The sequence below is a fragment of the Grammomys surdaster genome, unplaced genomic scaffold (genome assembly GCF_004785775.1).
Source record: "Grammomys surdaster isolate TR1022 unplaced genomic scaffold, NIH_TR_1.0 125861, whole genome shotgun sequence".
Lineage (NCBI taxonomy): Eukaryota > Metazoa > Chordata > Mammalia > Rodentia > Muridae > Grammomys > Grammomys surdaster.
The window spans coordinates 2,460,068-2,480,795 of record NW_021620687.1 but is presented as its reverse complement, the minus strand read 5'-3'; the positions used below and the strand labels follow the sequence as shown (position 1 = coordinate 2,480,795).

General features: G+C 44.1%; 1 protein-coding gene across 1 annotated transcript in view; it reads right to left on the bottom strand.

Annotated features, from left to right (window-relative positions):
* Window positions 1-1,117: 1,117 nt before the first annotated feature.
* Window positions 1,118-20,728, bottom strand: part of Nfe2l3 (nuclear factor, erythroid 2 like 3) — a 24,596-nt gene continuing 4,985 nt past the window's right edge. Inside the window, exons 2-4 of the mRNA XM_028790038.1 lie at window positions 8,629-8,805; window positions 3,210-3,293; window positions 1,118-2,803 (exon numbers count right to left, since the gene is read on the bottom strand). Of these exons, the coding sequence (XP_028645871.1) occupies window positions 1,598-2,803; window positions 3,210-3,293; window positions 8,629-8,805 (1,467 nt within the window). The 3' untranslated portion in view covers window positions 1,118-1,597. The remainder of the gene's footprint in view (window positions 2,804-3,209; window positions 3,294-8,628; window positions 8,806-20,728) is intronic.

Sequence of the window (20,728 nt, the reverse complement as noted above, 5' to 3'; positions counted from 1 at the left end):
TTAAGCCTTTAATTTGTGGCCTTGAAAATAGTCTACATCACACAATTTTAAACTCAAACAATGAAATTAAGGCAATACCATAAAAGGAAAAATGCGGTGATGGCTCATGGAAAGTATGGTACTGTGTGTGCTTTATGTGCTGCTTTGAGAGAAAATTTGGGGGAGGGATCACTGGAGGTGTCTTAACATTTTTAGCTTTTATAGTCAGTAAATTGCACACAGCTTTTGCATACCCTGGAGCTGGATTGTGTTGGCCTGTCTTTAACTGCCACTGGGAAGTTGAGCTTGGGTGACTTGGTTCATGTGGAACAGTTTGGTAGCTCTAATTAAAAACTGGGGGAAGGACAACTTGCCGGTCTCATTTTGCAATCTGCATTCTGGTACCCAGTGAGCTCTCACTGGGAACATAAGGTTTTTATTATGAAAGCTCTCACAAAGTCAGAAGTGATCTTTTATATTTGACAAGTGGAGTTGGCTGGCCCAGGGTACTAATAAGTGGATATAGCAAAGGTACATCACTTGTGTTAATAGTCAGTAGGTTTCAAAGCAAATAGTGTGGAACTTTGGGGATGGTACCCCAGGGTACTATCTGCAGGTCAAAGTTGAACTAGGACCTTTAAGGAAGGGCAGGTACCCAAATGGTGTAGACAACTCAGATAATACTAGCTAGCTCTTTGACCTAATCTCAACAAGATGGAAGTTTTCACAAGGTGGCCATCGTTCAAGACTATTTTGAAGTACCCTGTATGAGCAAGGCTGAGGATCAAGCTGGTGAACATCTATTCATACTCTCCATCCCCATTGTTTACTGTTTACTATTCCGGTTTATAACTTGGCTTTCACATGCTAGGAGGATCCTTGATATTGAGCACTTTGGCATTTAGGAAAACTAGTAACTCACTGCAATGAATAACCATGGGACAAGACATTAACTTGGATGTTACTGCAATTTTTTTATTTGGGTGTTAGTGCAAGTTTAAAGGTCAAATATCACAAAATGCAATTTTGTTATATGGCCCATTTTATTAAAGATTCATGTACAGTTTTTTTAAACACGAGTTATAAAATGGTAGGTAAACCACCACCGGCAGTAAATATTTTGAATGTAGGGCTGTGATCTCTAACTGCATTTTAGTGAAGTGTGGGTACTTTGGTTTGAAACTTAACAATGATTAACCTTTCAGGTATCTCCTGTGCTTGCATATTTGTTAAACTTAACAGTACATTACTGAGTGGATTTTTAAATAAGGCAAGTATACTTTGAACTTGTTGGAATAAAATAATTTTTATACGTTGAAATACAAAATTTATTTTCACACAGAAGTTAAAAAATAATAAAAAATACCTTCAGAAAACACCAAGGCTATTTCAATTCTAAGCCATAAAGGTCTTCCTTTTTTTTTAAGGTAACCACCTTATTACAAGGTGGATGTAGTTCTTGGACATTACTTCACAAGTACAGGAATGTGTGGATTCTCCGAACTTCACAGAAGCATAATCTTGATTCCTAAACATCAGAATTAACGGAATGATTCAAGTAGCAGTGCTTTTAAAATCTTAAAATAGTTCGAACAGTTTGTGATGCTGGTCACTGGAGCTATTCCGTTTCTTCTTTCTCTCTTTCCCTTTGGGGCTTTTTGTGGCCTGATGAGGCCAGTTCTTTGGGTACAATCATAACAGTTCCATTGTGGCTGTACTGAAGTGCATAGTGGCTTGGATTGACTGGCCTACCTTGGTCATCTCTTAAACTGTTAAAAACATCATGGTAAAGGTCATGTAGCTTCTGCTTCATTATGTCAATAGCTTTGTTACATTGAGTCTGCTCATTTTTAAGGGCTTCTTTCTTTGCTTGTAAGTTACATATATCATCTTCTAGATTTAAGATGATGTCTAATTTACGTTTACGGCAGTTCTGAGCAGCAACTTTATTTTTTCCTCGTCTCCTGATGTCACGGATGAGAGAGACTTGTAAGTCTGTCAGGTAGTGTCTGCTTAACATGCTGTTGAAAGAGTCTACAGGCATGCGGACAATTTCATCTACAGAAAAGGGAATGTGTAGAGCTTTAGCACGCTGTTCATCACGGCTCAAGTTTCTGTCTGGGTAATCAAGACACCCACTCATTTTCTGTGACTTCCTAGACCATGTGAAAGATTCAGATGTGGGCTCTGGTACACCTGACTGTAAGTGGTAAGTGTGGTCATGAAATACTTGCTGACGACATTCAAGAGCCCCATGAAAGCCAGGTATAGTCCTATGGTCCATATGAAAATGTTTACGAGATTCTGGGTAGCAGCCTCCTACAGCGCCTAAATCGTGACAAAGAGACTGTAGATCACTATTGTAACCTATGGTCCCATCATAAATACAGTAAGAAGAATTGGTGAGAGAGGTGGTGTTGTAACTTGAATTTAATGAGAGCCCAGAAACTTGAGAAACTTCCAGTGGACTGAAACCTGTGGCCAAGGACATGAGGTTTATTCCATCAAATATATTTGAATCCAGGTCATACAAGAGGTCTTGGCTTGTTAGGTTCCTCATATGATTGTCAACAGGTGGAAGAGACATTGCAGGTGTGGCTTGCTCAGGATTGGTATGAGAATTTAAATGCAGAAATGGTTCTTGTGCCTGTGAAGACCTTGCTGATAAATCTCTTCTAAATGTGTTGTTGGGGCACAACAGCATGGCTTCACGAAGATTGACATCATGGCTTATAGCTTGGCTCAAATTTATGTTATGTGCTGAGGAATTCACACTTTCACAGACACTGCTCAGAAAAGGTGGAATGTCTTCCACTGAGATGCCCTGATGAACAAAAACACTATTTCAAAAGTAGTTCCATTATCTACATAGAATCTCATTCCTTTTGTCAAATTTCTCTGTAATATGGATATACTATTGACTGAACAATTCCCTGTTTGAGATACGATGTGATCTCAGAATATGCTGATGAACCTGGTGGTAAGGGGTCTTGCGTAATCAGGGAATTGAGCTTATTTCAGTCATTAAGCATTGTAACATTAAGATATAGCTCTTAGTCAATGTAGTCTATGAAAATTAAGCCTTTAAGGTATTTTATAATGTACTTGGCAAATCGACATGTCTTCTAAGTAGGAGAGTCCCAATTCACAGAGGTCTGTCAACAATTTAATTGGGGCTGGGGTGAGGTGGGGTGGGGTGGGTGTTAAATACAAGTCAAAGTTCCCTTTACCTCCGGAGAGTGTTCAGGCTGTGATGAAAGTAGTTGGAATAGATCTTCCAGAGAGAAAGATGTATCTGACCAATGTAGATGGCTCTGCATATCAACAGAAAATATTTAACGTCAGAAAAACTGAAATCTTATTTTTAGGCTTTTTTTTTTCTTTGTCATTTTTGAAAGGGGCTTGTAACCAACACAAGCCTGGTCTGGAACTCATGGCAATACTGCCCCAACCTTTTGTGTGCTGGGAAATCTGAAATGTATCATCACATCTGTCTCAAACTTGTGACTTTTAAAAGAGGTTTGGTTTTGGTGGTGTTTTTTTCCAGTTTTTTAGTTTTAGTCTGTATCAGCCCTGGCTGTCCTGAAACTCATTTAGTAGATCAGGCTAGCCAGGAACTCAAGAGATCCATCCACCTGCCTCTGCCTCCCCACTGCTGGGATTAAGATGTGTTCTTCCACCACCTGGTTTAAGAGTTTATTTTTGCCCGGCAGTGGTGGTTCACGCCTTTAATCCCAGCACTTGGGAGGCAGAGGCAGGCAGATTTCTGAGTTCGAGAGTTCGAGGCTAGCCTGGTCTACAGAGTGAGTGCCAGGACAGCCAGGGCTACACAGAGAAACCCTGTCTCGAAAAACAAAAAACAAAAAAAAAAGTTTATTTTTGCTGACAGCTATTTTGTATGAATCTTATCTTCCAAGGATTACTATAAACCCACTTGACCAGATATCTAAGAATTCTGATTTCTAGTAGACAAATAACTTCTGTTTACTATTTCTTGGCATTTTAGGTGAGAAACTTATATCCCCCTGGACATGGATATCTATTATTTGTCTTGAAACCTGGTTCCAAACCTTTGATTTTAGTTCTCAATTAAATTCTGATCTTCAGTTCATTCTTGTATCACAATTTTAAATATTCAGCAAGGGTGGAAAGGCAGTAAAGCCCTCTAATTCTTTTTTTTTTTTTTTTTTTTTTGTTTTTTTGTTTTTTTGTTTTTTGAGACAGGGTTTCTCTGTGTAGTTCTGGCTGTCCTGGAACTCACTCTGTAGACCAGGCTTGCCTCGAACTCAGAAATCCGCCTGTCTCTGCCTCCCAAGTGCTGGGATTAAAGGCGTGCGCCACCACCGCCCGGCAAGCCCTCTAATTCTAAGCACAAGTCTGACAACCTGAGTTCAAATCCCTAGAAACCACGTCAAGGTGGAACGTGAGGATAGGTTTCACAGCAATGGCCTCTCACCTCCACACATGTGCCTGGCACACACAAAATGCTATCCATTTAGAGTGCCCAAGGATATCTGAACACAGGATTCTATTATGTGCTATTTATGACATCTCCCAACTCCCTACATCCCACTAAATGTTTAGGATTTGTAGTAGAGATAAAATTGGACTGACAGTACACACAAATACATTTACCTTTGTCAAATACATTGGGTTCCATGAAACATTTGTTTAGGGGTTCATAATTCCATAGGATTTCTATATATTGATGCTAAATGGCTATTAATTTTTAAGTTTTTCCTTAATTGGAAAACTTTTAGTGGCTTGTTGGCCAATTTGTTACATAAAATGTTTCAAATCTGTTTTAGAATTATTGTGTTAATAATGCCAAACTTTTAACCTTTTTGCTTGTTTCTCAGTTGGCTGTCAACCTCAGGAGGTTGAGGATAGTCTTTGTAGCCCAGGATGGGTGGTAGATCCACGGGGAATAAAGAGAGTGATTCCCTTAGGTACAACAGCTCAGCTGAGGAATTTATTCAGTTCCTAGTAAGTTCTCTGCTCAGACTAATGAACTAACAGCTTCATGTTAGTTTTTACCAGTGAATCACCTCTAAACTGAGGATTCGAACAGTAGAAAATACTCAAATACTCTTAGGCTTCTAGCTTTTTGGTTTTTTTTTTTTTTTTGCTTTTCTTTTATAAACAAAGTTATGTAGTTCTGGCTGACCTGGAACTTGCTATTTAAACCTGGCTGGCCTCGAACTCAGAGATCCACCTGCCTTTGCATCTTTGCTGTGATCAAAGGCATGCCACCACACCTGACCCTGTTTATCTTTAACATAGTCTATAACACCTAAGTCTATACAATATTGAGACATCTGGCTTCATAGAAGTCAGCTATTTGTCCCTGTTACATAAAGTCAAAAATAGTGGTGCTTGCCTGTAATCTCACCACTTGGGAGATAGAGACAGAAAGACTAAAATGGCCAACCCCAGGGTACAAATGGCAAGGTCCTGTCTCAGTAGAACCACAGGAAGCAACGTTGACTGGGCATGTAGCTCAGTGAAGTGCTTGCCTAATGTAACCCTGGATTAGGTCCTTAGCATTACATAGACTAGGTGTTGTGATACAGGCTTGTAATCCTAGCACATGGGGAATGCAATCAGGAGGGTCAGAAGTTTAAGGTTATATTTGGCTACATAGCAAATGAGGCCAGCCTGCGATACCAGAGGCCCTGTCTGGAGGAGAGAAAGAATTGGCAGACTTTGTAGTTCTTTGGTGGTTTAGTGTCTGGGATTTTAAAACAATAGCTGAGTTGTGTACTGAAACACTGAAAGTGTACTTTCATTTTATGCTGTTGGGAAATGTGAAGCTGGAGTTTTTAAATTGCTTTTTCTAATCTTATAAAATAGTTCCGGGCTGGAGAGATGGCTCAGCGGTTAAGAGCACTGACTGCTCTTCCAGAGGTCCTGAGTTCAAATCCCAGCAACCACATGGTGGCTCACAACCATCTGTAATGAGATCTGATGCCCTCTTCTGGTGTGTCTGAATACAGCTACAGTGTACTCATAAATAAAATAAATAAATAAATCTTTAAAATAGTTCCATTTTAGATTGAGAGTTTAAAAATGTGGAGAAGAGATATTTATTAGAGCTATCTTTTAACATGTGTAAGTATCTAAAGCTTTATTTTTCTTAAGTGAGAAGAGCTGGTCTTCAGGTCACTTAATCTACACAAGTGTGCATATTACCTGCTTGCACTCTGAGCCCAGGCCACATTTCTTTTTATAAAGAGCTTGGAAAACTGACTTACTGATCTGCTCTTCTTTTGTTTCCGTGTTAAGGAGTACACCACAACTGCAGACAGTGCTGGAGAAAGGGCTCAGCAGTTAACAGTACTGGCTACTTTTGTAGAGGACCCGGGTTTGAGTCCCAGCCCGCATATGGTAGCTTTAAAATCCAGTTCCAGGGGATATGATGCCTCCTTAGGCACCAGGCATGTACATGGTGCAGAGACATACAGCCAGGCACTCATATTTATTTGTTTTGTTTAAAGCCAGAGCTTTTATTTTAAAAAAGAAAAGGAAAAAGCCAGAGCTATTCTGAGGAACATTGCTACTATGGAGGCTGAAGTGGATCACAACCTCACAAGTTTGAGACTAGCTTAATAAGCAACACAGCATCTCAAGGAAAACAAGGGTTCAGTTTATAGTACATAGTGACTCAGGCCATGGATAGGAGCCTGGCAAGGCACAGCAGGGAATGATGGCACAAGCCTATCATCCCAGCATTTAGCAGGTGGAGGTAGGAGGAGCAGGGATTTAAGATCTGTTTTGGACAGTTTGGGCTATGCAAGACCAAGAAAATACCTGCTTTGGGTGTTTAATATGTTTCTTCTACATATTAAAGTTTGATCCAAACTGCTTTTTTTTTTTACACTGGAGTTTCCCACTTTATTTTATTTTACTTTTTTGGTTTGGTTTTCTTTTTTTTTCTTTTTTTTTTTTGAGACAGGGTTTCTCTGTGTAGCCCTGGCTGTCCTGGAACTCACTCTGTAGACCAGGCTAGCCTCGAACTCTCAAACTCAGAAATCTGCCTGCCTCTGCCTCCCAAGTGCTGGGATTAAAGGCGTGCGCCACCACCTCCCGGTGGAGTTTCCCACTTTATTTAATGAGTCTACCATGTCTAGTTAGGACAAGTAATTCAAAGAAAACGTCTTTCCTGGGAAGGCCAATGGGGGAGTGAAGAGAAAGACACCAACATGTGAGGGGAGATCAAACCAGTAACATGAGGCAACAGAGAATTCCATATCAAGTGAAGAACAGCAGAAACCATTTTCTTAGGTGACTGAGACACTCTGGAAAGTAGGCTGACTTATCTTTGTAGTTTGAGATGGGGTCTTGTTAAGTTGCCCAGCTGGCCTTGAGCTGCCCAGTCATGCCTCCAGTTTGCAAGCCACTGAGAGTATAGGCCTGTACCATGGCTTCTCAGTTTTTAGAGAGACAGTTGAATCTGGAGAGGTTAGGAAGCAAAGGTAGGGTGTGTTCTTTTTAAAATGAGGCCAAAAGAGGCCCAAAGGAGAACATTTATAAATTGTTAAATGTTCCCTGCGAAGAGCCAGATGTTAGACAGCTGTTAAATGGTTTAGAAGACAGAAGGGGAGGACATGCTACTGAACATTCAGACCTTAAGATGAACATATGGGGGCAAAGGCCAAATGTCCTATTCAACCGTTTTATATATGTCCCACCAGTAAGTGAACACTACCTGCTGGAAGCAGTCAAATACTCCCAAGCTTTTTCTACCCTTTGCTTCTCCCAGTGGAGGGAGTGAGAAACTACTTCTAGCTCTCAGAACAGCCATTGCTTGCCCACCTGTGTCAGAACTAACCCGTGACTAACAGATAAAACCTTTTGAGATCTAATAATTTAGCAGACCTCTAGCCTCTACCAATTAAAAAGCCCAGGGAGCATCTGGGTGGACATATAGCAAAGCTCTCTCCAGCTCGATGCCTCTCTGATATACCCACCAAAGTATTTTAAACTTACCTCTACCTTCATGAAACTGCTTCCATGTTGGAACATGGAATTAGGAGTAGCCTAAATCTATGTTCCTGGGCCATGGTCACTCAAAAATGATTCCAGAATAAACTGTCTCTTACTTCCTTTAAGATGAGAGCTGTGTTTTTTCCCCCCATCAACAGCTCTGCAAAGCCAGTTCCTTGGTGTAGCGTGACATGGTGATGAGGGCTGTCTAAGGGCCTGACTCCTCATCCTCTAAGGGTTTTCCAGACAGCCCCAGATTCCATCTCCCTTCATCCTGGGTTCTGGGGCTTACCCTGTCAGTCAAAAGAAGTACAGGAAGATGCCCTCTGGGAGGCTGTCCCTGGCTTTGTAGGTGAGGCCAGAGGTAGGAACAGGCACCAGTGATTTGGCCTGATCTACTAGCAGACTGAAGACTTGGGTGGAAATCGAAAGGGAGATTTGTAAGGTTGGTCCTTTGATCTCATAGACCTGGCCAGGCTAATCTGGATGCCGGCTGCCTTTTACTCCTTGTCTTGGCAAACACAAATAACAAAACTGCTAGTAAGTTCTGTCTTTAAGCGGAGAAAATGATTCTATGGGTTAACTGCTTTATAAGTACAATTAACACACACATCACACATATACGCTTGTCAGTGGCCAGCCCAGAACCTTCTCACAGCTTACCTTATTCCTAGCCTCGGTGCTCTTCTCCACTTCCCAGGCAGGTGCGCCCACCATTTTGTTTTCCTCTTTCTTACGCTGCTGTCGTGATTTTGCCCGGGCTGATACCCCTTCCTCATTTTCCTCCTCCTGGGAACTGTGATCCACAGCTTCGCTCTTTTCTCTTAGCATCTCATTCTCCTGTAAAAAGCACCCCAAACTGTGCTAAGCAGAAAACCATTATCAACAAATATGAAACATCTTTAGAATGGCACTGTCCTTATTGTTGGGTGAAACCCACAGTTGCTATCAGCTGAGGCTGGTGCTTCATTATTTCACTCTCGAAGAAGCATTTAATTCTGAAACAAAGGTCAGTTTTATGCTCTACCCTTCCTATGCACTCCTGAGACAGTTAATCTGTATAACTGAAAATGTATATATTTATAAAGCCCCTGAATTGAAACTATTAACAAATTATGTTAAAATTGGAAATCAATGTTCCCAGCAGGCAGTGTTTTATTTAGCTCTCAGTTAAAAACAAATCAAAGACATATGATGGAAGCAAATACTTATCAATATACTATATATTTATAGAAAAATCCAGGAAGTGGTATTTTAAAAATTATGCACTGTGTTCTCTCTAGAAGGCAGATGAGGACGGGACAAGTTGGGAAAGGGTTTGATTCACTTTCTAAACCAAATGTATATTCCTTTTACAATCAGAAAAACTCGTTTTTTATTTGGCTCAGATTTTTTTTTTTCGAGACAGGGTTTCTCTGTGTAGCCCTGGCTATCCTGGAACTCACTCTGTAGACCAGGCTAGCCTCGAACTCAGAAATCCGCCTGCCTCTGCCTCTCAAGTGCTGGGATTAAAAGCGTGTGCCACCACTGCCCGGTGGGGGCTCAGATATTTCTATTTCACTTATTTACCCAGAAGACACTGCTTTTAATTTACTTAATCTAAGAAGTTTTTTTTTTTTTTTTATTTACATTGGTGTTCTACCTCCATGTATGTCTGTGTAAGGTTGTCCGGTCCCCTGGAACTGGAATTACAGTCATGAACTGCCATCTGGGTGCTGGGATCTGAATGTGGATCCTTTGGAAGAGCAGCTGGTGACCTTAACCAGTGAGTCACCTCTCTACGCTACGTTTTTAAGCGGTGAGAGACTCTTCTAATGTTACAGTGGAGGAAGTACCATCTATTGACACTTTCAGTCAGGATACCAAAGGCACATTCTGCTCAGCTGTAACATCACTCAAACATCTGTTTTCAATTTCTTTTTCTTTTTGAAACAAGTCTCACTCTGTAGTCTGGAACTCAGGCTGGCCCTTAGACTCCAGCCTTCACCCTCAGCACTGGGAGCACAGACAAGAGGCTGCCCCCCCCATCCCCTCCTTCTGTCCTCTCCTTTTTAAAGACAAGATCTCTTTGTGAGGCGTCATCCTGTTTAGAACATGTGACCCTCTTGTTTTAACCTGCAGAGCGCTGGGACTGCAGGTACCTGCCACCACTCCAGGGTGGTTTTCTAATTTACAGGATCGTGGTGCTAACAGGACTAACTCAAGGATCCGCTTGCCCACCAACACACAGACATGTTTGAAAAATGGCAATGTCAACAAAATGATGATTTTCCAATTCGGGGAGCAGGGGCTGGGGTGTGGGGAGCAGGACAGAAAACCAGCCTTAGTGGTCCCCTCGGTTCTCTTGGCTTCTCTGCCTGTCCAGCTGTACCTTGCTCTGTGGTACTCTGCTTTTCTCCCTGTGAGCAAGCTTTCTTAGAACCCTGATGACCTCACTACTTTCTTCCCCTCTGTTGTTGGTTGTTCCTTGTTTCCCACATGTGGATAATCCCCATTAGCCATCGACTGGGGGCTGGTGCCTTCTACTACAGAATCTTTCCCTTGGTCCCATATCCCTCCTTTAGATTCTATCCCATTATTCTGCCTAGTTTTATTGGAAAATTCTCCAAGAGCGATCATCCACGTTCAGTGTGTTCTCTCTCACCAGTTCAGTGAGGAATTTTGTTGCTGGCACACCACTGAAACAGTTTGCCAGGGTCTCCTGAATCTAAAGGCTCTGCATCCTTATTATATCAGACATGGCCAGTAAATTCTGACTTCTTTATTACTGCCTCCTCCTCCTGGAAACAGCGTTCTGAAACTGGCACCGTAGTATCCCATCTCTTTCTCCTCCTCCTCCTCCTCCTCTTTCTTCTTTGTTTTGTTTTGTTTTGTTTTTTGAGACAGGGTTTCTCTGTGTATCTCTGGCTGTCCTGGAACTCCCTCTGTAGACCAGGCTGGCCTCGAACTCAGAAATCCGCCTGCCTCTGCCTCCCAAGTGCTGGGATTAAAGGCGTGCACCACCACTGTCCGGCCCATCTCTTTCTTCTAAGTTACCAGCGACTTCTAAGTTGCTGATTCTTCATCCTCAGATCTCTAAACTGAGCAATGTCCCAAGTCTCTGTCCTCAGATTCACCTTCTCTCTTCAAATATTATCATCCCAATTTTTTCTTAGCTTTCCCTGATATATTAAAGAGTCACTTTTTTTGTTTTTAGTTTGTGTGTATGGGTGTTTTGTCTGCGTGTATGTCTGTATACCTCATGTGTACCTGGTGTTGATGGAAGTCCATAGAGGGTGTTGGATTCTCCTGGGGCTGGAGTAACAGGCTGTCACCACGTGGGTGGGGGTGGGGGGAAGGGGAATCAAACAGGTTATTTGGAAGCTTAGCCATTGCTCTACTTTTGTTTTTGTTTTTGTTTTTTTTGTTTGCTTGTTTTTGTTTTCAAGACAGGATCTCTCCATGTAGCCATGGCTGTCCTGGAACTCCCTCTGAAGATCAGCTGGTATCAAACTCGGAGATCCCACTGCCTCTGCCTCCTGAGTTCTGGGATTAAAGGTGTGTTGCCCAGACTGCCTGTGAGCCAGTGCTCTCAACCAGTGAGCCATTTCCAATCCTTCTCTGTATTTTTAAAAAGCACCTTTACTTTAGCCAATACTTAACCATTTTTTCTGTACCATTTATTATTAGCTATATTTATTTGATTGCTATCTGTCCCATAGATTAGATGGTAGTCCCCCCCTCCCTCTCTCCCTCCCTCCCCCCCCCCCCCCCCCCTCTCTCTCTGCCCTGCATATGTGCACTCATGCATATGCATACAGAAGCCAGAGGAAGGCATTGGGTGTTTTGCTCTGTTTCATTCTCTGCTTTATTTCCTCTCATTGAATTGGAACTAGGCTAGCGGCTATCAAGCCAGGCCCCCAAATTCCTCCTGTCTCTGCCCCCCACAGCACTAGGTTGTAGGTGCCCAGTGGCTGTGCCCAAATTTTTATATGGGAATTTGAGTTCAGGTGTTCATGCTTGCAGGACAAGCATGCTTCACACCCTCCCCCCACCAAGACAGGGCTTCTCTGTGTGACATTGGCTAGCATTGGCTATCCTGGAACTCATTCTGTAGATCAGGCTAGCCTTAAACTCAAGTAGCCTGCTTCTATCTCCCAAGTGCTGGAATTAAAAATGTGGGCCATCACTACCCTGCAAGCACAAGCACTCTTACTGAGCCTTCACCCCAGTTCCCAAATGGTAATTTCTTTTCCTTTTATTTTTAGTCTGTCTATCTATCTATCTATCTATCTATCTATCTATCTATCTACCTACCTACCTACCTACCTACCTACCTAATCTATCATCTATTTATTGGAGACAGGGTTTCTCCTCTAAATAGCCCTGGCTGTCTTGGAACTCATTCTGTAGACTAGGTTGGCCTTAAACTCACAGAGACCCATCTGCCTCTACCTCCTGAGTGCTGGGACTACAGGTGTGTGCCACCACACCTGGCACAAAACAGTGGTTTCCTGAAGACGGTGACTCTATACCTCTTGTCTACTCCAGAACCTGTCACTCGTTGCTGTTTAGCAAATATCTGCTGAACTCAAATCTTAGACACAGAATCCTTCGACTCTGTCAGGAATCTTTTTGGATTTTTCCTGCCTGTAACCACAGGGCTGAGTCTTCTCTTCACTGGGGGTGTTGGGGGTGGAGGAGGCTGATCGCCATTCTCTCTACTGCTTGATTTTTGTCCAGGCAAGGCTTCTTTTGTTAATTCTAAATGCTGGACCCTCAACAAAGCTGAGTTTGTTTATAAAACTGGTTGGACAGAATGTCTAAAGTCTGCAATGTGTGAGGTAACTCAATACACAAGAACACCCACACAAATATGTAAACAGAAGTACCTGTCTATGCCATCATGTAGAAGAACCCATACTGGCTAGCTCAAGCCCATAAACAACAAACTGAGCAGAAGTCTGGGAAGGCTCTCTCTCTCTCTCTCCCTCTCCCTCTCCCTCTCCCTCTCCCTCTCCCTCTCCCTCTCCCCCTCCCCCTCCCCCTCTCCCTCTCTCTCTCTCTCTCTCTGTGTGTGTGTGTGTGTGTGTGGTGGTACGGTGGGGAGGGGATCTTTTAGAGTGTGATGGGCTGGTAATATATGTATGTGAGACATTCTGGAAAACTCAGGGAAGGACTTAAGTTTCCGAAATCCTACATAGCATCACTATAGCATATATAATAATCCAGGATAGCATTGCGAGAGGCCAACACTTGGTTAAAAGTACTTCCATGTGGGGGGATGGAGAGATGGTTCTGAAGAACACTGGCTGTATACTTCCAGAGGACCATTCTTAGCATCCACATGGGGCTCTCAACCATCTCTAACTCCTGGGGGATCCAACACCCTCTTCTGGCCTCCAAGGGCACTCCACACACTTGGTGTAGACTAAGATGCAGGTAAATGTGCTATACTGACTTCCTTGGTATATTGACACTCATACACATAGAAGGGGGAGGAGGGAGCAGGCAGAACGCCACACACCTTTAATTCTATCACTTGGGAGGCTGAGGCAGGAGACTCTCTATGAGTTCAAGGCCAATCTGGAATACATATCAAGCTCCAGGTTAGCTAAGGCTACATAGTCACATCCTATCTCAACCTCCACTCCCTTCCATCTCAAAAGGGGGGTGGGGGGAAGTCCTGTCATGTGATCATGGATCCCAACTCACGGAATAAAGAGCTAAACAAAAGGACACCTAACGTATAAAATGACCAAATGAGTGGGGTGGGGTGGGTGGAATATCGCGTAGTAGACTACAACTTAAAAAAATGCTGATGCTAAATATAGTGCAAAGACATTTAAATAGCCTCAGAGTGTCCTTTCTATAGATTACTTGTTAATTACAAAAAAGAATAACACTACAGGGGGAGCCTGGCAGATGCCACCTTAAGCAATGGCTAGGCCTACTGTCATAATCCAGAGACAGACACCGTGCCCCCTGCTATGAAGGAAACAATACCAACGGGAGGTTTTATGTCAAAAATAATCTCAACCTGATGAGGAGGAGCCACTCCAGAATAAAGTAAGAGAGTGTGAGGAGTCCGACCTACCAGGGCGCAGACTCTGACTACAGACAGGTAAGACAATGGTCCTAGATTCACAATACATTTCCTTACTTTGGTAACTGGCTACAGAAAAAAAAAAATCACTCCTAGGAAACACACAATGTATCCAGTATTAAATGGCTTTTTCACTCTTTAAATATGTCACAACATACAGGAATTATGTATTTATACATATGGATAGTTATTAAGGTCAAGTGGGAAAATGTAAAATCTGGACAAATGATATTATTCAATAATCTTGCCTAAAAGTTATTTTTGAGATTTTTTGTTTGTTTGTTTTGGTTTTTCGAGACAGGGTTTCCCTGTGTGGTCCTGGCTGTCCTGGAACTCACTCTGTAGACCAGGCTAGCCTCGAACTCTCGAACTCAGAAATCCACCTGCCTCTGCCTCCCAAGTGCTGGGATTAAAGGCGTGCACCACCACCGCCTGGCTATTTTTGAGATTGTTATCTCATGTGTATAAGAGTTTTACCTGCACATATGTCTGTGTACCATGTGTGTGAAATGCCCACAGAGGCCAGAGGAGGGTGCTGGATACCTTGAGACTATATAGATGGTTGTGAGCCACCATGTGGAGCTGGGAATTGAACACAGGTCCTCTGAGAGAACAGCCTGTGCTCTGAAGCAATGAGCCATCTCTCTAACACCACACCCACCCCACCTCCTTTTTTGAGACAAGGTCTCACTATGTATATGCCTGGCTGTCCCAGAACTTGCTATGTACAGCAGGTTGGCTGGCCTAGAACGCAGAGAGATCCACCTGACTTTACCTTTTTTTTTTTTTTTTGGTTTTTCAAGACAGGGTTTCTCTGTGTAGCCCTGGCTGTCCTGGAACTCACTCTGTAGACCAGGCTAGCCTCGAACTCAGAAATCCACCTGCCTCTGCCTCCCAAGTGCTGGGATTAAAGGCGTGCGCCACCAACCCCGGCGACTCTGCCTTCCTAGTGTTAGAATTAAAGGAATGTACTACCGCACTCAGCTCTTGCACTTAAGTTTGAAATTATGTTTATTTTTATTATTTACATTTAGATTATGTTTTGATTATGTTTGATTATGTTTAGATTGTGTTAAAGGATCACTCTTGAAGGCCCTAAACAGCAAAACGACCTTGGCCAAGCAGAACTTCTCTTTCATCACAGTATCCTGGAATCCAAGAGTGTTTCAGGAGGTGGTGGCAGATCTGCTACAGTGGTGGCTCAGGCCCAAAGTACCCATGGGAGCTTCTAATAGGCTGGTGGCTTTCACCATTGCTTCAGAGTAGAAGCCACGCGACATTTGCAAAGAGTAAAAACAAGAGGTGACGACTAATAATTGTGCCACTGAACAGGTCGTCCTTTCAAGATTCAGTTATGGGAAGGAATGGAGACATGGATCAAGACAGTACTTTTTGTTCTGAAGTTAAGAGATGCTAGGGTAGAGGCAGGAGGATTGCCACAAATTTCAGGCCAGCCTAGAGTACAAACTGAGACATAATCTCAAAACCATCACCAGCAAAAAGGAGAAAGAAAACGAACTCTATAAGAAAGCAAAAGGGGTGGAGAGATTTCTCTGCTGTAAAGAAGGGCGCTTGCTGCACGCACAGACATACAAGCCATGTTTGAGCCCTCTCACCCGCATGCTGGCTCACAGCCATCTGTAACTCCAGTTCTAGGGAATCAGATACTCATCTCAAGCCTCAGGCACACACACGGTACATGTACATACATACATACATACATACATACATACATACCTACACACATACAGGCAAAACACTCATACATATAAAATACAACAAATCTTTTAAAAAGAGTTTTAAAAAACTCCAAAACATCTGCATAAATAAATACATAAATAAATAATCACTCAGTGATCTCACTCTTGTATCGCAAGCAAGACTTGAACTCACGACCCTTTTGCCTTTAGATCCCAAGTGCTGGGCTACAGGTGTGTGCCACTGCACCTAGCAAACTATGTAACATCTGGAAGGCAGACAGAAACATCTCGACTGATGTGCACCAGGGCTGGGAATGCTTCCACTTGGGACAGCAATAGGTGTCTCACGGCATTGTCTCAGAAGATTCTTGTGTATTCGCTCAGCTTATTGCTTGCATCAGATTGGAAGGAAAGTGGAACAGGGATCCTAAGATGTGATGAAGACAGGCGTGACTACCTTGGGTTAGGGGACACACATAAAGATGTAGACAGCCCCCACAAGGAAGGACTAGCAATGGCTGTTGTGACCTGAGGCACCCTGCTGACAGCTAGCTGTCTCACCTCTCTTATGGTCAGGTAATGCTGTCCAGACACCCTCATCCCATGACTGAGAAGGTCAAGGTGAGGAGAGGCAGAACCGTACTGGCTCCGGTATGGAACAGTTTTGGTACGCCTTGCTTCTGAGTGCCCTTTTAAAATGTGCACATGGTCTCAGAGTCTGCTTTCCAGACAACAAAACTTGGGATAGCTAGCAACTGTGTCTCTGGGCCTGAGGGGAGGAGGGACAGATGGGTAGAGCATCCACCATTACAGTGTTTGTATTTACAAAGTGAAAAGAGCCGCTGCCTCTATGATACAATTTGTACAGCTTGCTAAACCCAAAGTGGTGTAGTACTGGCAGGTTTAGCCACAAGCTGAGTGAGTGAAAGGAGCTACCCCCCAACTGCAGCTGTGCAACCTTGAACCACTTGCTAACCCTCTCTGACCCTTAGTTTCCTGAACTCTGAAACAAGAGACTATCGTGGAATTTGCATTTGAAGTAGTTGGGGACATTCCCCTTCATACATTTCAAGATGCACAAATCACTCTACAGTTTGTTTCTGATTCTGGAGCCTTGCTAATCTTGCTAACCACTGTCGACACCTCAACTGGCATTCCAAAAGAAAGGGATGCCGGACCCTGTCATGGGCAGTGTGACCATCTCTGCTCTCTCCTTTCCAGCTTCTCTCAACTTGCTGTCTCCCAGCTAAGGCATACAGACATCTTCTAAGAGTGCTTCTGTGCAAAGCTCTGTGGCCTGTGCTCACAGCGCAGGCAAGGGAAATGCATCATCAAGTTACTTTTATTTGTGTGTAGGGAAGTCTTACCCTAGTGGTCTGGAACCCCACTACAAAATAAAAAAAGGTTCCATGTGTGTCCTGGGAAGCTGGCATAAATATGTGTGTGTGTGTGTGTGTGTGTAGCACTTTACACATGATTTCCAGTACTTGCAGGAAGGAAGGCCTGCCCGGTCATCTCCCACTTTCATTCTGTCCAATGACCCATCAGAACCTGTTTGGACCTTCTGACCAGCCTGTCTGCAAAGGCTTGTGATTTTCTCTAAGGCACCTAGACCGTCCTGTTGGGCCTTTTCATTCCTAATAGGTTATGTATAATCGTATGTTGCCTGTTTGCCTCTGTCATCCAGGCAAGGTGCAGTCTGGTGGGGGAAGGTTTTCTGTACTAGTGAAGAGAGGGGTGAGGGGAAGAGATATATATGCAAAGCTGGGCTTCTCTTCATGAGGTTTTGTTTGTTTCTCTTGTAGAGTCTCTGAAGACCCTGTGCGTTACACAGCTGTGTGTAGCAGCTTGGACTTACTCCACCGTCCAGGGTTCTGAGGAATGGGTGGAGCTTCTACTTGCCATGTCATTTGTGAGCACTTGTAGCTGGCCTAGCTGGCACTTTCATTTTCTCACCTGGCGGAGGAGTGATGAGACCTGCTTTGACGTTCAGGGTTGGGTGAACTTTCAAAGACAAAGAACAGAGCATTGTTGGTGAGTGTGGACTGACATCAGAGGGAGCTGACACTTCTGAGGCTTGTCTCTAGGCTGGGGGCAACCTGGAGTCATCTGACCTAGAGAGAACCAAGGAGCCAGATAAAGACAGCCTGTGTCCTGCTTGGCCTGGATGGTTTTTAATAGCAGTCTACAGTAATTACAGCTCATGTCTACTGAGTTCTCACTGGGCCCCATGCCTATTACCTCATTTAAGCTGCTCAGCATCCTGGCAAGGTATGCACTGTTAACATTCCTTTCAGAGGGGAGGAAACTGAGGCACAGAAGTTAGACAAAGAGCCTGTCATACGGGTGACAAGATTTGCATCTGGCTGTGGGCATTTTCATGTCATAGCCAGCTAGAAGCCTGGTACTAATCCCGTCTTTCTTTTCTTTTCTTTCTTTCTTTCTTTTTTTTTGTTTTGTTTTGTTTTTTCGAGACAGGGTTTCTCTGTGTAGCCCGGGCTATCCTGGAACTCACTCTGTAGACCAGGCTGGCCTCAAACTCAGAAATCCACCTGTCTCTGCCTCCCAAGTGCTGGGATTAAAGGCGTGTGCCACCACCGCCCGGCCTTTTCTTTTTTTTTTTTTTTTTTAATTTTGTTTTTTTGAGACAGGGTTTCTTCTGGTGTCCATGGACTCAACTAACCGAACAGGCTATATGTTCTGTAGGAATTGATGGACTTTAAGTAATTGAGTAGCCACACCCAGTCAATTGAAAGGCCTCAGGAACAACATGGAGGCTTCCAGGAGGAGAACGCTGGACATGAGCCAGCAGCAGCCTGGCCTCTGGTGAGCTGTTGGGGTGTTCTACTGTCCCGACGGCTGGATTTGCCAGTTCCAACTGTACTGGCCAACTCCTTGATTTGTCAGAGTGTGTGTGTGTGTGTGTATTCATTCATACTCTGTGCTTTCTATTTTCCCCAACAATGCCTGGCTGTGAAGATGGGAAGCCAGGTCTAGCCCCTGGAGGCATCCCAAGGCTCTACCACACTGTGCCAGTCACTACCTGCTACTCAACCACAACAACCGGGGCACATGCCTCTGCCACCTCCAGCTGCCCAGAGGTGTATGAATTTTCCCAGGTCTTTCATAGCTGTGTCTGAGGAGCCATTCCCACACGAGACTGCCCTGAATGGCAGCAGACTGTTTTTTTTCCCTTTGAAGTTCCCAAGTGGGTGGGAGGCATGGCTAACTCCATGTTTAGGAACAGTAACCAGTTCTATTCCAGTCGAGGCCACTAACTTGTTCTATCAGTTTAGGCAGTCCCAAATCTCGCCACCTGACCCAATTATAGTGACAACTTGAAAATCTATTCTGCAATGACCTGGTCCACTCTAGTGGCTGGTACAAAATGCTCAAGATTTCAGAGCTGACCTACTTTCTACCTGGTGATCTGGACTCGAAGGACCCAAAATGGTCACAGCTATGGCATCCACGAAGTGCAAGCCCCAGCAGAGTGGCCCTGCAGATCCTCAGTTGCCACACGGCAGACACTACAGGGCAAAGCAGAGGGGGCTCTGTGCCGGCTCAAGGGAAGAGGAGGTGTTCTGTGGATGGGTGGCAGCTGAGCCAGCCTGAGGATTTAACTGTGAAAGACACGAGAGGAATGAAAGGCTGGCACGCTGAGCAAAGATAAGGGAGGCCAACATGACCCTGGGTTGTCTGGGGAGAAGAGGGAAAGGAAGTTTGGGCAGGAAAGTAGGTCAGAGACAATTTATCAGCAGGCTATTAGTTCAGCAGGCCGGTGGGTGTCAGTCACAGTGGCCACACCTGGGGACCCTTGAATGGCAAAATACGGAACTAGAAGGTAATGGGAAGCTGGTGGAGCCTCCTCAACGGAAGTAGTGAAGTAGCGCTGGGCTGGCAGCAAAGCAAAGTGGGGGGACTCTGGAACCCTGGCTTGATTGATAGTAGCAGACACGGAGGACCGACCATAGCTTACCATCTCGGCTCAGCCTGACTGGCACCATGCCATTTACGCTCCCCAACAAGCCTGTTAGCTAGCACCCATTCTACGGGAAAGAGAACTCAAGATTCAGCGTGGGGAAGTGGGTGGCAGGTCACTTATGCAATGGAGACAACCTAGCTGGCTTGACTCCGTGCCAGCACCCTGAGTCCTCAACTGGCTTACCCGGAATCCTGAGCCCTGTATACTGGATTCCTGTTATGTGAGCGAAGCAGGAAGTGGGGAATAACTCAGCAAATGAGGAGGGGATTTCTCTGAAAACAGACAACAACAAAACCAAACCGTAATGACGATGACAATGGCTTAAAAATAAATTCTCAGCAGGACACCAAATACTGCCTCAAACAACCCCATGTGCTAACTAACTGACTCAGTTTCTAGCAGCTGCAGTAGAAGCATGTACAGTTGACAGAAGGGTGATAGAATAGATTATGTCCTCTAAAATGTCCATTACGTGCTAAGCCCTAAGAATGTAGCTGCATTAGGAAACCCAGTCATTGCAAATACAATTAGGTAAAGAGAGGGCCTGGTGGGCCCTAGGTGGCTACCCTTCCTATGGAGAGAAAACACGCAGGGAGGAGGGATGCGAAATGGGAAGCAGAGGCTGGGGAGCAGAAGCCACAGAACGCCAGCAACTCCAGCAAACCACCAAAACGCACGTTCTCCCATCTGCCTCGGAAGGAATCAATCAGCTGGTACCTTGCCTTAGACTTCTTGTCTCCAGTACATTTCTATTGAAGCAGCCAGTTTGTGAATCCTAGTATGACCTATGCCATTCTTTCCCAGTCAAGGAGCCAACGTCTACCCTTACAATGTCCACTAGTAGCAAAAGGAAACCCCACTGTGAAAGCGCACTGCCATGAACGGAGGCCATGTCAGCACCACAGCGTAGTGAAAACCAAGTGTTTGTTTCCCACCTCTGACCAGAAGCCTACCCATTAGGAGATATCTTTGATTTTGAAATGGAAACAAAAT